We start from the raw sequence: 12,305 nt of genomic DNA, 5'->3' as shown, positions 1-12,305 counted from the left end.
AGTGTGGTAGCCTATAGCAGTTGGTTGCTGGTAGCAGCCAGGTGATATGAGCCTGGGTCACAAACCAATATTGTGATTAGAAACTGTCCGTCTGTGGGATTGCTAAGTGGTTATGTATGCCATATCATGTAACTCACATACCTACTGGGTGTGGTGTACTGACCCATCTAGTGGCACCAAGACCACTGACAGAGAAAATAATGAGTCTGCTCTCCAGCTTTAATTGAGAACCAGATGGCTTTTATCTCATGCAGTAGAGGCTCATGCACTAAGCTTCAGAAGTCCCAGGTTCAGTTTTGCCTATCGGCATTATAATTGCCCTTGGGGACATCTTGATAGCCATCAGGGCCGATAGCCACGGTGGTCCCCGGGGCAAAGTGTGTGGGGGAGCTGGCTTCAGGCCCCTAGAAGGGGCAGGGCCTTGGGCGTATGGAGTGGAGTCAGTGGCAGATAGCCCTCAGCGCTGCCCAGACCATGGTGCATTTCCCTTCCCCAGTCTCAGAACCACATGGAATGACAGAGCACCGCTGCAGTGGTAATTGAAAAGGAGGCGGGGCTCTGGCCATCACTGCTATCATAGTAGCAGTGGCAGTGGTGACTGGGAGCCCCGCCCCCTTAGAATCTCCAGGCCCCGGGGCAATTGCCCCTTCCCTGACTCCCTGGCTGGCGGGCCTGTTGTTAGCCACTCCTAGTATGGTGTTGGTCAAGGCTCTGAAGAGCTTTGATGCTTTACAATGGAGTGTTAGTGCTCCGTAGCTGCCAGCATGGGAAGGGATGGAAAACCCTCAGTGACACTGTGTAAGGGAAAGGGTTCTGCATTTGGTGACAAGATAAAAAGTTATTGGCAGTGTTGATCTCATCAGATATAAGTGAAGAATCATGTGTATTTTCTGGCAGTTTCTTTAACTGCCTCAGAGTAGCATATTGGAAAGAATAATTGTGTAATTTATATTCTTTTTTGAAAAAAAACTGTTAAAATGCAACTGTGTATTTATATTTTCAAACTGGTTAATAAAAAAGCAACATAAGTAACAATAAGTGTACTAGGATAAAAGTATGTGAGGTGAAAATTTATATAAAGAGTGCTAACAACTTCTCATATTTTCCCTATTGCCAAAGTTGGCTTTTGAAATAGGGACTTTGCTTTCTCACAGTCGCAGGGTCACTATGAGTCATTGTGCTCTGAAATTGTAAGTCCATGCTCTGCCTTCAGTGACACTCCACTGGGCCTAATTCTGCTGACAGTGAAGTGCCTCAGTCATACATGAGGGCAGGACTGACCCATCAGCCCATGTTTATGACCTCACAGTGAGACATGCTGGCTAGGTTGGTAATGTGCAACATTCTGCACGATGGATGAGATTTTTCAAAAGTGCTGAGCACTGACTTAACTTTGCTCCTACTGAAAACAATGGGATTTCCACAGGAGCTGTATTGGGTCAGTGCTGTTTACTTTTGAAAACTCCACCTTTGGGCTTCACTACAGCATCATACAGAGAAGCAGGTGGTCTGAGAGAAAGTAAAACTTTGTTTTAACCATGTCCTTGAAAGCCAACTGACTACTGAAAATAAATTATTATAAATATGTGAATGATAACTGGCTCTAAGTTTTAAGCAAGCAAGTTTTGCTCACTATGAAAACCCATCTTTAGTGTATGGATATAAAAAATTAAAATTAATCAGAAATAACTTACAGAATGTGTGGTTTGCCTTTGTTCTGTCATCTGGTCACACCTCAATTTGAATGAACTGGTTTTGTTGTTCTGTCGGGATTATTTCTAAATGGAAAGTCGGACCAAGCAGCTTAAATCTGTCAGCTTTTGTGTGTGAACATATTTTTAAATCAGTACCATTTCATAGACAGCTAAGTTTGATAAAATGGAAACATAATGTAAATATCCAGAGTCCATAGATGAAAAGGGGGCAATCTTGTTGGGTGGGGAGAAATCCTTGTTGGTGTTAATGTCAACTTTACTCACTGGCTTTGTTGTTTGTTGACAAGAAGAGACTATTTGTCACACTATAAACATATAAGATAATGGTCATTGGTCCATGGAATTTACAGCCTACCTTGGACTTCCATAAAAAATCAGACACAGATGGTTCATAGATATGTTGGAATTGATTTCAGAGGATAAAAGTCTAGCAGGGATCATTCATTTCAGAAATTCTGAAAAGTTTTCAGTGCTTTTGGGTTCATGCACATTATATGAATGGATTAAGAACTAGTGTGAAAGTGTACTGGAGAGATTTTAATCATGTCAGATAGCAGTATCATAGTGGAGATGGAAAGACCTGTTGGATCATGAAGTCCACTCTTCTGAAAGAATAGCATTTAATACTCCCACCAAAGGCTATGTTGGATAATAAACTCATGCCATAATTGATCTTAGCAAACAGAGATATATTACAGTGAAAACATGAACCCTAATCCTGGAAGTTACCTTTCAGAGAAAGATTGCAGCATCCACCAGTTTCTGTGGGAACTGGGAATACAAGGAACTCAAATACAGCATTGTGCAGGAATGCACAGCACTCAGCGGGATCAAAGTGCAAATAGAACAATACATAAGAAGCTGCAAATGTGGTAGAAAAGTTGTTGCTGTATAATCACCATCAGTTCTGGAGGGATCCTCCTGATCTTGGTCTTAACAGCTCTCAACTTTTTGCAAGAAGGAAGAGGAAGGTGAATTGCTTTGGAGGTGGGGTGGAAACAACATCAGGATTGTCTGTGTGCTTTGGATGTCCGGGGATGATTTCATATTGTGCTTGTTGAACTTTAGGGGGAGGGTCCCCCTTCGCTTGGTTGGGGGATGTGCACAATGGACAGAATCAGAACACACTGGGTGTACTTCCAAAGCACTAGCTAGAAAGTCACTGAAATACATTTTGTTTCATACTATTTGAATGAAATAGTAAACATAGCTATGTAAAATAGGAATTACTTGTTATGTAGCACTGAACGCCAGAACTCATACTTCTGACTCTAGAATCAGTGTTTTAGACACTTGCATTTTGGGAGAGGATAACAGATACATTTCTCACAAATCAAAGACTATTTGTGCTTGTCTAGCTGTCATGTGGGTTTGCCCAGACTCCGGAGGTCAGTTAAACACAAACACCAAAGAGATACGAAGACATGGAGGTGTACAGTTCAATGATTCAGGGCTCACACTCTGGTTTGAAACTAAGATAGTTTACTGAATTGGGCTTATAATAAAACTGATCTTCACAGTGAATAAAGTATATACATTTCATTCATGCACATACTGGTGTATATGCTACATATAACTGTATAAAGCTATCACTAGTGCACGGATACTCTAATTTAAGGACCAGATCCCTTAGAATCTATTTAAAAGTTTGCATGTCATAGTATGTTTCTTCTGAAAATACATAAAATCCTGAGGTCTCATTAGAGTCTTTGCCTTTAGTTTGTAAGTGAATGAATGCAGAAAGACTTGTCTCTTGTTGGGAAATTTTCATTCTGATCTGTATTATAAGCAGTTACAAGTGATGGAGGGAAATTGTCTCAAAAGGAAAAGAAATCATTAAACCACACTACATATTATTTTGCAAGCAGGACTAGCAAGTAGGGGAAATACAAGTGTAGAATTTGGTGGAAAATGCTGACATTTTACAATATCGTTAATTACAATGCAAGAAATTGTTTTAAAGGAATGTAATCCCTGAACTCTCATTTTATTTTGTAGCTCAGCAAGCACCGTCCTTCTTGCGCAATCTCAGTGACCAGATTGTGAACACCAGCCATTCTGCTACTTTAGAATGTCAGGCTCATGGCATTCCCGAGCCCCAGATATCCTGGTTTAAAAACCACGAAGAGATACAGCAAGAACCAGGTGAGAGCTGCAAACAACTTTTCTCATCCTCACTCTGTCTCTCTTAGGTACTTATTACCCTAGTATCTGAGCACCTCACAATCTTTAATGTATTCATCCTGATAGCTTCCCTATGAGTTCAGGCAGAACTCCCTCCATCCCTTCCCCCGCATTACAAGTGGGAGAATTTAGACACAGAGGACTAAGTAATTTGCTAACAGGAAAACCACTGGAGAAGAAGAATTTGGGCTTGGGTGTCTCAAGTCCCAGGCTAGCAGCCAAACCACTGATATTGGGAAACCAGACCAGAACTGGGATTCATCTGCTTGTAGGGGGATCCATTTGTCATGTAGCATTACATTCTATTATGAGAAATTTAGGAGTTGTTCCTTTGTTGGAGATGGACTTGTTTTTTCTGCCATAATCAGAAAAGACCTAGAGAAGGGGGCAGGGGAGGCGAGGATTTAGAGCTGGATTAGCATTGCACGAGGGTTTGAGTTCAAGGCTTAGTTGGGGCTACATGGGCAGCTAAAATGGCACCAAAATCATGTGAAGTAATAACAGGAGACTTCAGCCCCAGTTGATAGGCACCTTGTATGAGGGAGATTTAATGAGATTTCAGCCATATCCCAACAGAACTAGATAATGAGGCTCTATTCGTTTTACGTTGAATCTGTAATCAAAATCATTTTGGTAGGTTTGACTACACGAATTGGAATCCAATCCTCAATCTCCTTTAGAAAAACCCAAGGAAGTTTGAGTTCAAGCTTCTGGCTCTGACCATTTTTCTAGTTGCTAATGTAACAAACATAAGCAACTGGAAAAAAAATCAAAGACCATGTACCAGTAATAATCACCAGACCCCAAATGCTGTTGCAGTAACAAGACAGACACCAAATCAGATGTAGGACCCAGTCCTGCAAACAGGGCCATTCCTGCGCCCTGGGCATGCACAGCTCCGCCCCCGGGTGCATGGCGCATGTGCAGCCTCGCCCCCCTGGCGCACTGCACAGCTTACAGCTGCAATCAGGCGCATGGTGCCTGATTGCAGCTCTAATGGGTGTCACACAGCCTCCCGCCCCAGGCGCGTGGTGCCTGATGGCAGCTCTAAGGGGCACCGCGCAGCACCCCTTACAGCTGCCATCAGGCGCCCCCCATAGGTTGGCGCCCTGGCTAGCCCCCTCCCCCCCTTAATCTGGCCCTGCCTGCAAATACTTAGTACTGAGCACATGGGTTACAATGGGACTAACATAAACACTCCCATTAACTTCAGTGGTACTACTAATCATGTGTTTAAAGTTAAGCATGGTAAAGTGTTTGCCTAGATCGAAGTCTAAACCCAGTACTAAGCATTAAACCAAGAAATAAAGCACTTTCAGGACTAGTCCAATAGGAGGAGCCTTCTCACTAACATGAGTAATGTGTAAACACCAGTTTCCTCCAGAGCCTCGAAACCTTTCAACACCTTGTAACTCTGAAACAAACACACAAAAATTAAGGATCCATCCACTTCCTAGTGCATTCTGTAATGTATGGCTAATCCCTAACAATCAAAAGAATATTGTCTTACATAATTAGTTGTCTGTTATTATACTCCAGATCCCACTCATTTAAAAATCGTTTACCCCACAGGAATAATTTTAGGGCCAGGAAGCAAAATGCTGCTTATCGAAAGAGTCAAAGTAGAGGATGAAGGATTTTACCAGTGTATAGCCACCAACCTAAAAGGATCTGTGGAAAGTGCAGCGTATATCACTGTACAAGGTAAAGCATTGCATTAGATGGAAACGAGAAAAACTGCTCTAAGTTCTTGTTCTCTATTTGATTTACTTTTCCTCTTTCTCCCTGTTATTTTCTCTAAGCCGCTTATAAGTGGATTTCTTGCTCTGACTAGGAAGGTAAGTGGCTTGTGGATCATGTGTGATTTCTGAATACAGCAGTTTGAAGGAAGTCTTTGCAAGAGAAATGCACCAGATTGGAAAGGAAGCCAATGGGAAATGCTCACTGTGTTTATACTGACCTAAAAATAATTGCTGCAAACAAAGAAATAGAGGGTCACTGTAGCAGATAAATGTAAATTTAGCATAAAAAAGCTCTGCACATTCATTTTTTTAAATTATTTCAGAAAACTATAAACTGGAATGAGACTTTTTGATATTTTCATTTTCTGAGTTGTAATATAAAATGGACTGATAAGTCCAGCTATGAAGGCTTTCTAGTAAAGACAAATACATCTTTTGGAGGTATTTAGTATAGGAGGTAGGGGGTTGTTATTCTTCCTCAGGTAACTCATGCTATTCATGTGATCGTACAGTCTTTTTTTACAATTCTCTTGGCCTCAATGGTGCCTTGTGGCAATGAGTTCCACAGGCTAATGGTGCATGATGTGATAAGGAAATCAGTATTGGCATGTTCTAGTTTCAAGTTCTTTGCCTTTCTTGGCACATTGGTAAATTCATCACTGTAAAAAGTCAATATGAATGTGTATATATAGGCAGGGCTACATAAAATAGACGAAGGACTTTTTTGCCAGCTATGTTTTGGGGAGTAATTTTAGATGTGTATGGCTATTCTAAAAAAACTCTGTTTTTTGAGTGCTTGCCGTTAAATACACCCTGCAGATTAGCTAATTTGTCTAGATAATGTAATGTTACCTTGTACGGATTATTGACTGTAATTGCATTTTGTTATTTACTGATCACATTTCGTGAGCTAGTTTCAGGGGAAGCAGTGTTTCCTTGTTGCCTTATCCAGGGGAGAAGGGGAGGCTAGTGGATTCCTGTCTGAATAAATGTCCTTCATGGATAAGAGAGAGAGCTTTTGGATGGTTCTGACCAAAAGCTTTAGCAGAGTAGAAGACAGGGGCCAGTGGCCTAAAGATTCCCCAGCACTAAGGTCTAGAGAAGGAAAGAGAGAAACAGATCATTTAATCAGGCCCTCAAAACCAGGCTTAGGGTGAATGCATCTCCACCCTGTCCCTCCCACCCTTATGAAATCTCTATGGTCTCAGCAAGGTGAGATGAAGAAGGATCCCTGCCCTTCAGCTCTTGGCAGAACTTGATCAACTGTCCCTCTTCCGAAGGACATGGAATTGCAGCTACTCACTCAGCTTTGGTTCTGGGGAATAGAGATCTGGGCTCATCCCTAGTTGTTCCTGCATTCTCAGACATGCTCAGTGGATAATTTCTGCCCTTGTTACAGAAAATACGGTCATTTTCAATCTATATACAGTAGCTCGCCAAGTACAGAAGAGCATATGAAAGTGGGCAAATGCCTCCTGTCCAGGGCTATGTTTAACAGATGGGACAAATGGTTTGCAAAATAACCAGGAAGGAAACTGTCTGCTCTTTTTATTTCCTTTGAAAAAAAGTTCTTATACTTATAGATAATACAATGTGTTATTTTTGTATCAGAAAGGGAAGAATGGACTTTGGAATCTGACAAAGTTTGTTAAATATTCACCTTCCTTGTTTAGTTTGGAAGCTACATATGTAGGATAGTCAGTGGAAGAGGTGTAGCCATAAAATGTCACCAGAAGCCATCAATTCACCTTCATCTTAAGGGCTGAATGGGCAGTAGGAAATAATTGAATGGAAATAGCAAATCATAGTGAGGCACCTGCACATGGAGAAAAAGATCCTGCAGAGAGTTTTTTGTGGATGTTTGCTCAGGAAAGAGCACAAGTGACTTATTGCTGCTTACATTTAGGGGTCTGCCACTTGTCACACGGAGCCAACCACCAATTGGAGAGCCGTTTAATAAAGCCCTCTCACTGAAGTTTGGTTCTGCAGGTATTATGCCCTGCAGAGGGCATGTCTCAATTAAGTAGCTAATATGACTGAGTAGGATAATGTAAAAAGGTGTATAGGAGTAAAGGAAGGAGCTAGTTTTACAATTTATAACCAGTTCAATTCAAGCTCCCATCCTAATAAATAAACAATAATATACCTTGGTTTAAAGCTTCCCCTGGACAGTTTTATATCACAGAGAAGCTATTAACTGTGCTAGACTTTATTAGTGAAAATAGTTTGCTACTTGCAGATTTTATATTGACAAACACATTACAATAGCTTGTGCAGTAGGGGCCAAATCCAACACTCACTGAAGTCAATGAGAGTGTTTCTCCTAACTTTAATGGGAAGTGAAACTAGCCTGTGGTTAGAAATTTAGTCACTAACATTTTGTTTGTATGACTATGAAATAAAGTCGGTAAGTGTGGGGATGGTCATTTGTCTGCTTCCATGCTGCAGTGGGGTGTTATCTCAAACTACCCAAGCAGATCAATTCCTGGATGAGAAAGCCTTGGGAGCAGCTAGAAAGAGTACTGGTGTTTCCATTTTCTGGGCCAGTGCTGAACCAGTGACAGTGTGGCGTTTGTCCTACTGCACTTGTGGATGTGCGGTCCTGCAGACAAGAGATAAAATAGGATGAGAAATGAAACTGAAGTCTTAACTACTTGTGGTCACTGCAGAGATGGTGACTTCTTCATAAGAGTAGGGTTGCTAAATTTGGTAACTGAGCTCAATCCCTGTTTGGATAATGATATTCTACTGAGATAAATCATCCTTGCAGTTTCAAATGGGTGCACTATCCTTCTTCACTCCACTCTTTAACAGTTGCCAGAGTGTCACGGTGAAAAAGCTGTTGCATTCCACATGGAACTGGCTGCGCTTCAGTTGGGGGTGGCATGTTCCAGTGTTAAGGATTGGTGACAGACATGCTTTCCCCTCCAGCTGTTGCTGAATAAATGTCAGAAGCTATTCCTTGTAATCTGCACAGGCACTGAGTCATGTTCACAGGATACACAAGAATACGGATATGTAAATACACATTCTGGAGAAGGTCCTGTACTGTATTAGAGACCAAGCTAGCTGTATTAGCCTGCAGCTCAAAGCACATTTGTCATAGTAACATTAAAAAGGAAAAATGAGTAGTCCTGTGGCATCTTAGAAAATAACAGGCCAGCAGTGTTCCTCTGTCTTGTATATTGGTGAAACCAGACAGTCTCTGTGACAAAGGATAAATGGATGCAAATCAGACATCACAAATGGTAACACAAATAAACCTGTAGGGGAATATTTTAACCTCCCTGGGCACTCAGTCATGGATTTAAAAGTAGCCATTCTTCCACAAAGGAATTGCACTAGCCAATTACAGAGAAAGACTGCAGAACTGGAATTCATTCACAAATTTGATACTGTTATCTTGAGCTTGAATAAAGACATTAACTGGTTAACGCACTGCAAAGCCATTTTCCCCTGCCTTTAACAACCACATTTTCACCTCAAAAGCTATGAATGGGACACATCCAGCCTGCTTAATAGCTTAATTAACATAGGTCCCACAATTGACAGGTACTTGTATATATATCTTGGATTCTGTTATTTCCACTCCAGCTCATCTGATGAAGTGGGTCTTATCCCCGAAAGCTCATGATATTATGTATTTTTGTTAGTCTCTAAGGCTGTTTCTACACTGGCATGAATTTCCGGAAATGCTTAAAACGGAATACTATTCCGTTTTCAGTTTTTCCGGAAAAGGAGCGTCTACATTGGCAGGCTGCTTTTCTAGAAAAGCCCCTTTTCCAGAAAAGCGTCTGTGGCCAATGTAGACGCGCTTTTCCGGAAAAGAGCCCCGATCGCCATTTTCGCGATCGGGGCTTTTTTCTGGAAAAGACTACTGGGCTGTCTACACTGGCCCTTTTCCGGAACAGTTTTCCGGAATAAGGACTTATGCCCGAGTGGGAGCAGAATAGTTTTTCTGCAATAGCGGCTGATTTTGTACAGTAGAGCATTGTTGCTTTTCCGGAAATTCAAGGGCCAGTGTAGACAGCTTGCAGCTTATTCCGGAAAAGCGGCTGATTTTCCGGAATAAGTGGCCCAGTGTAGACACAGCCTGTGGGTACGTCTAGCCTGCATTGCACTTTCATGGTACCAGAAGTATCCTGAAATAGCAACACTGCGTCTTTAAAAGCACCTGCTATTCTGGCATTCCAGTAACCCTCGTTCCACGAGGGTTAAGGATTTGTTGGAATAGTGTCTTATTTTGCAGTTTGGCACTGTGTAGACAGTGCCAAATTTTAGAATAAGCTCTTTTGATTTAGACTCGGAATAAGCTATGTAATTTACGTAGTGCAAATTGCTTAGCTTATTCCAACAGAAGGATGCTGTCTAGATGCACCCTAAGGAGTCACAAGACTACTTAAAGTTACAGACTAACGCGGCTATCCCTCTAAAATTCACTGAAAAGAAAACATCATTTGTATTTTATTTGAAATACAGGAGGGTTTTACGTACTTACACCTGAGCAAAATTAATAAAATCCCAAGGTTTTGAAAAAATAAATGCCTTGAATTTAAATGTGGAGTTGTCATATTTTTTATCTTGCTAGAATTTACTCTCATAGCTCCTCTGGGGGAGAAGCCTGAAGAGTCTTTTAAATACAGGAAGCTGATTGTCACCTTCACAATTCCTGCCTAGCAGACTTGTCACCATTGCAAAAAACAATTCAAACACTGAACAAAGCTCTGCAGAGTTGCTTAAAATGAGGCACCACATACCCCTTGGAAACTCCATCAGCCCACCAGCGAGCCATCACTCCTTCCTCTTTCAATTGTCAGGAATGGTGCCAAACTTTGAAACTGCAATACGTGTGGCCAACAAAACACTGTGAAATCATGATCTGAACTCCTGGGTCGTGTCCCTGCTCTCTCTGTCTGAAAGCTGTTCACTTGAGTCTGGATTGTGAGAGTATCACAATAAGGGATGAAGCATGGGGAGTTTTGCATTTGCTACCAATAGCCAGGAGCACAAGGTTTGCAAAACATTCTGCTTTGGAGACATATGAGGAGACCTGAAGGAGCTGTGGGAAATGAAATTTTATTCTGCATATTTTAAGCCCAATCCGTGAGATTGATTATATTACAGATTTCGTATTTTTAATATTTCCTTCCTACTCCCATTTTTCTCATTTGTAATTTCTGCACTGATTTAGATCAACTCTCTGCAGGCTCATTACGAGTGTATCTGCACTGCAAATAAAAGCCTGCAGCTGGCCCATGTCAGCTGACTCAGGCTGCAGGGCTGTTTCATCACCGTGTCGACTCCCAGGCATGGGCTGGAGCCTGTGTCTTTCCACACTCAGAGTCCTAGAGCCTGGGCTCCAGCTCAGGCCTAGACGTCTACACAGCAATGACACAATCCCACAGCCTGAGCCTGGCAAACCTGAGTCAGCTGGCATAGGCCACCTGTGGGCCCTGCTCATCCCCCTATACATCTGATCCTATGCAGTGAGTCCTGCACATCTGATCCTGCACCACTGACATCAGAAGTTCAGGATCACATCCACCATGTGCTTTCCCACTCAGCACCCCCTCCATGCCCTGTGATGGCTGGCAGGGTCATACCCTTAGGGCAATTTATACTGCAAGTGGACACCCACTGGCAATGTTACGTCTAATCTTTTTCATCCATGTGTGGATTTTTTTCCATCCATGTGCAGAATAAATTTTAATGTGGACTGAGGCATGTGTGAATGTGCACCACCAGTAGTGACAGACAACCTAGCGATGGGTGCACAGACAACCAGTTAGCCAGCATTTAAATCTCTCAAGTGGCCCGCACAAGTGAACAGAACAATGTCTGACAGCCATTAACATCCCTTGTTATTTCATATGTTCTTCAGGTACCTTTTAAATGCCAAGGGAAAGCAAATGCTGCTGTTCCGCGTGTAGATTTATAACATGTTTGTTTTTTTCATTTTCCCAGGTACATCAGAGAAATCAAACCTGGAGCTAATAACTCTGACATGTACCTGTGTAGCTGCTACGCTCTTCTGGCTCCTATTAACCCTCTTTATACGCAAGCTGAAAAGGGTAAGAAAAGATGAATAATTACTAAGCTTCCTCCTCCTCCCCCCCCCCCCCCCCCCCCCCGCTCCTCTTTTCTCACTGGCATTTGATCTGGTTAGAAAATGTTCCCGTTTCAAATGAGATTCACGAACATTATGTAAATTCACTTTTTCCTTGCCTCCTTGTGCATCCTCTACACCAGGGCTACGTCTACACTGGCCCCTCTTCCGTAAGGGGCATGTAAATTTCAGCAGTCGTCGTAGGGAAATCCGCGGGGGATTTAAATATCCCCCGCGGCATTTAAATAAACATGGCCGCCGCTTTTTTCCGGCTTTTAAAAAAGCCGGAAAAGAGCGTCTAGACTGGCCCCGATCCTCCGGAAAAAGCGCCCTTTTCCGGAGGGTCTTATTCTTACTTCAAAGTAAGAATAAGAGCCTCCGGAAAAAGGCGCTTTTTCCGGAGGATCGGGGCCAGTCTAGACGCTCTTTTCCGGCTTTTTTAAAAGCCGGAAAAAAGCGGCGGACATTTTTATTTAAATGCCGCGGGGGATATTTAAATCCCCCGCGGATTTCCCTACGACGACTGCTGAAATTTACATGCCCCTTCCGGAAAAGGGG

General features: G+C 42.3%; 1 protein-coding gene across 2 annotated transcripts in view; it reads left to right on the top strand.

The window, feature by feature from the left end:
• FLT1 (fms related receptor tyrosine kinase 1) overlaps window positions 1–12,305 on the top strand; it is a 162,483-nt gene that overhangs the window by 109,429 nt on the left and 40,749 nt on the right. For both annotated transcript variants that reach the window (XM_075919213.2, XM_006138918.5), the window contains 3 exons: window positions 3,714–3,860; window positions 5,472–5,603; window positions 11,606–11,712. In XM_075919213.2, coding sequence (XP_075775328.2) covers window positions 3,714–3,860; window positions 5,472–5,603; window positions 11,606–11,712 — 386 coding nt within the window. The remainder of the gene's footprint in view (window positions 1–3,713; window positions 3,861–5,471; window positions 5,604–11,605; window positions 11,713–12,305) is intronic.

This window comes from Pelodiscus sinensis, chromosome 1 (assembly GCF_052426305.1).
Source record: "Pelodiscus sinensis isolate ZL-2025 chromosome 1, ASM5242630v1, whole genome shotgun sequence".
Taxonomy (NCBI): domain Eukaryota; kingdom Metazoa; phylum Chordata; order Testudines; family Trionychidae; genus Pelodiscus; species Pelodiscus sinensis.
The sequence above is the reverse complement of the archived record's forward strand: the minus strand, read 5'-3'. Positions and strand labels throughout refer to the sequence as shown.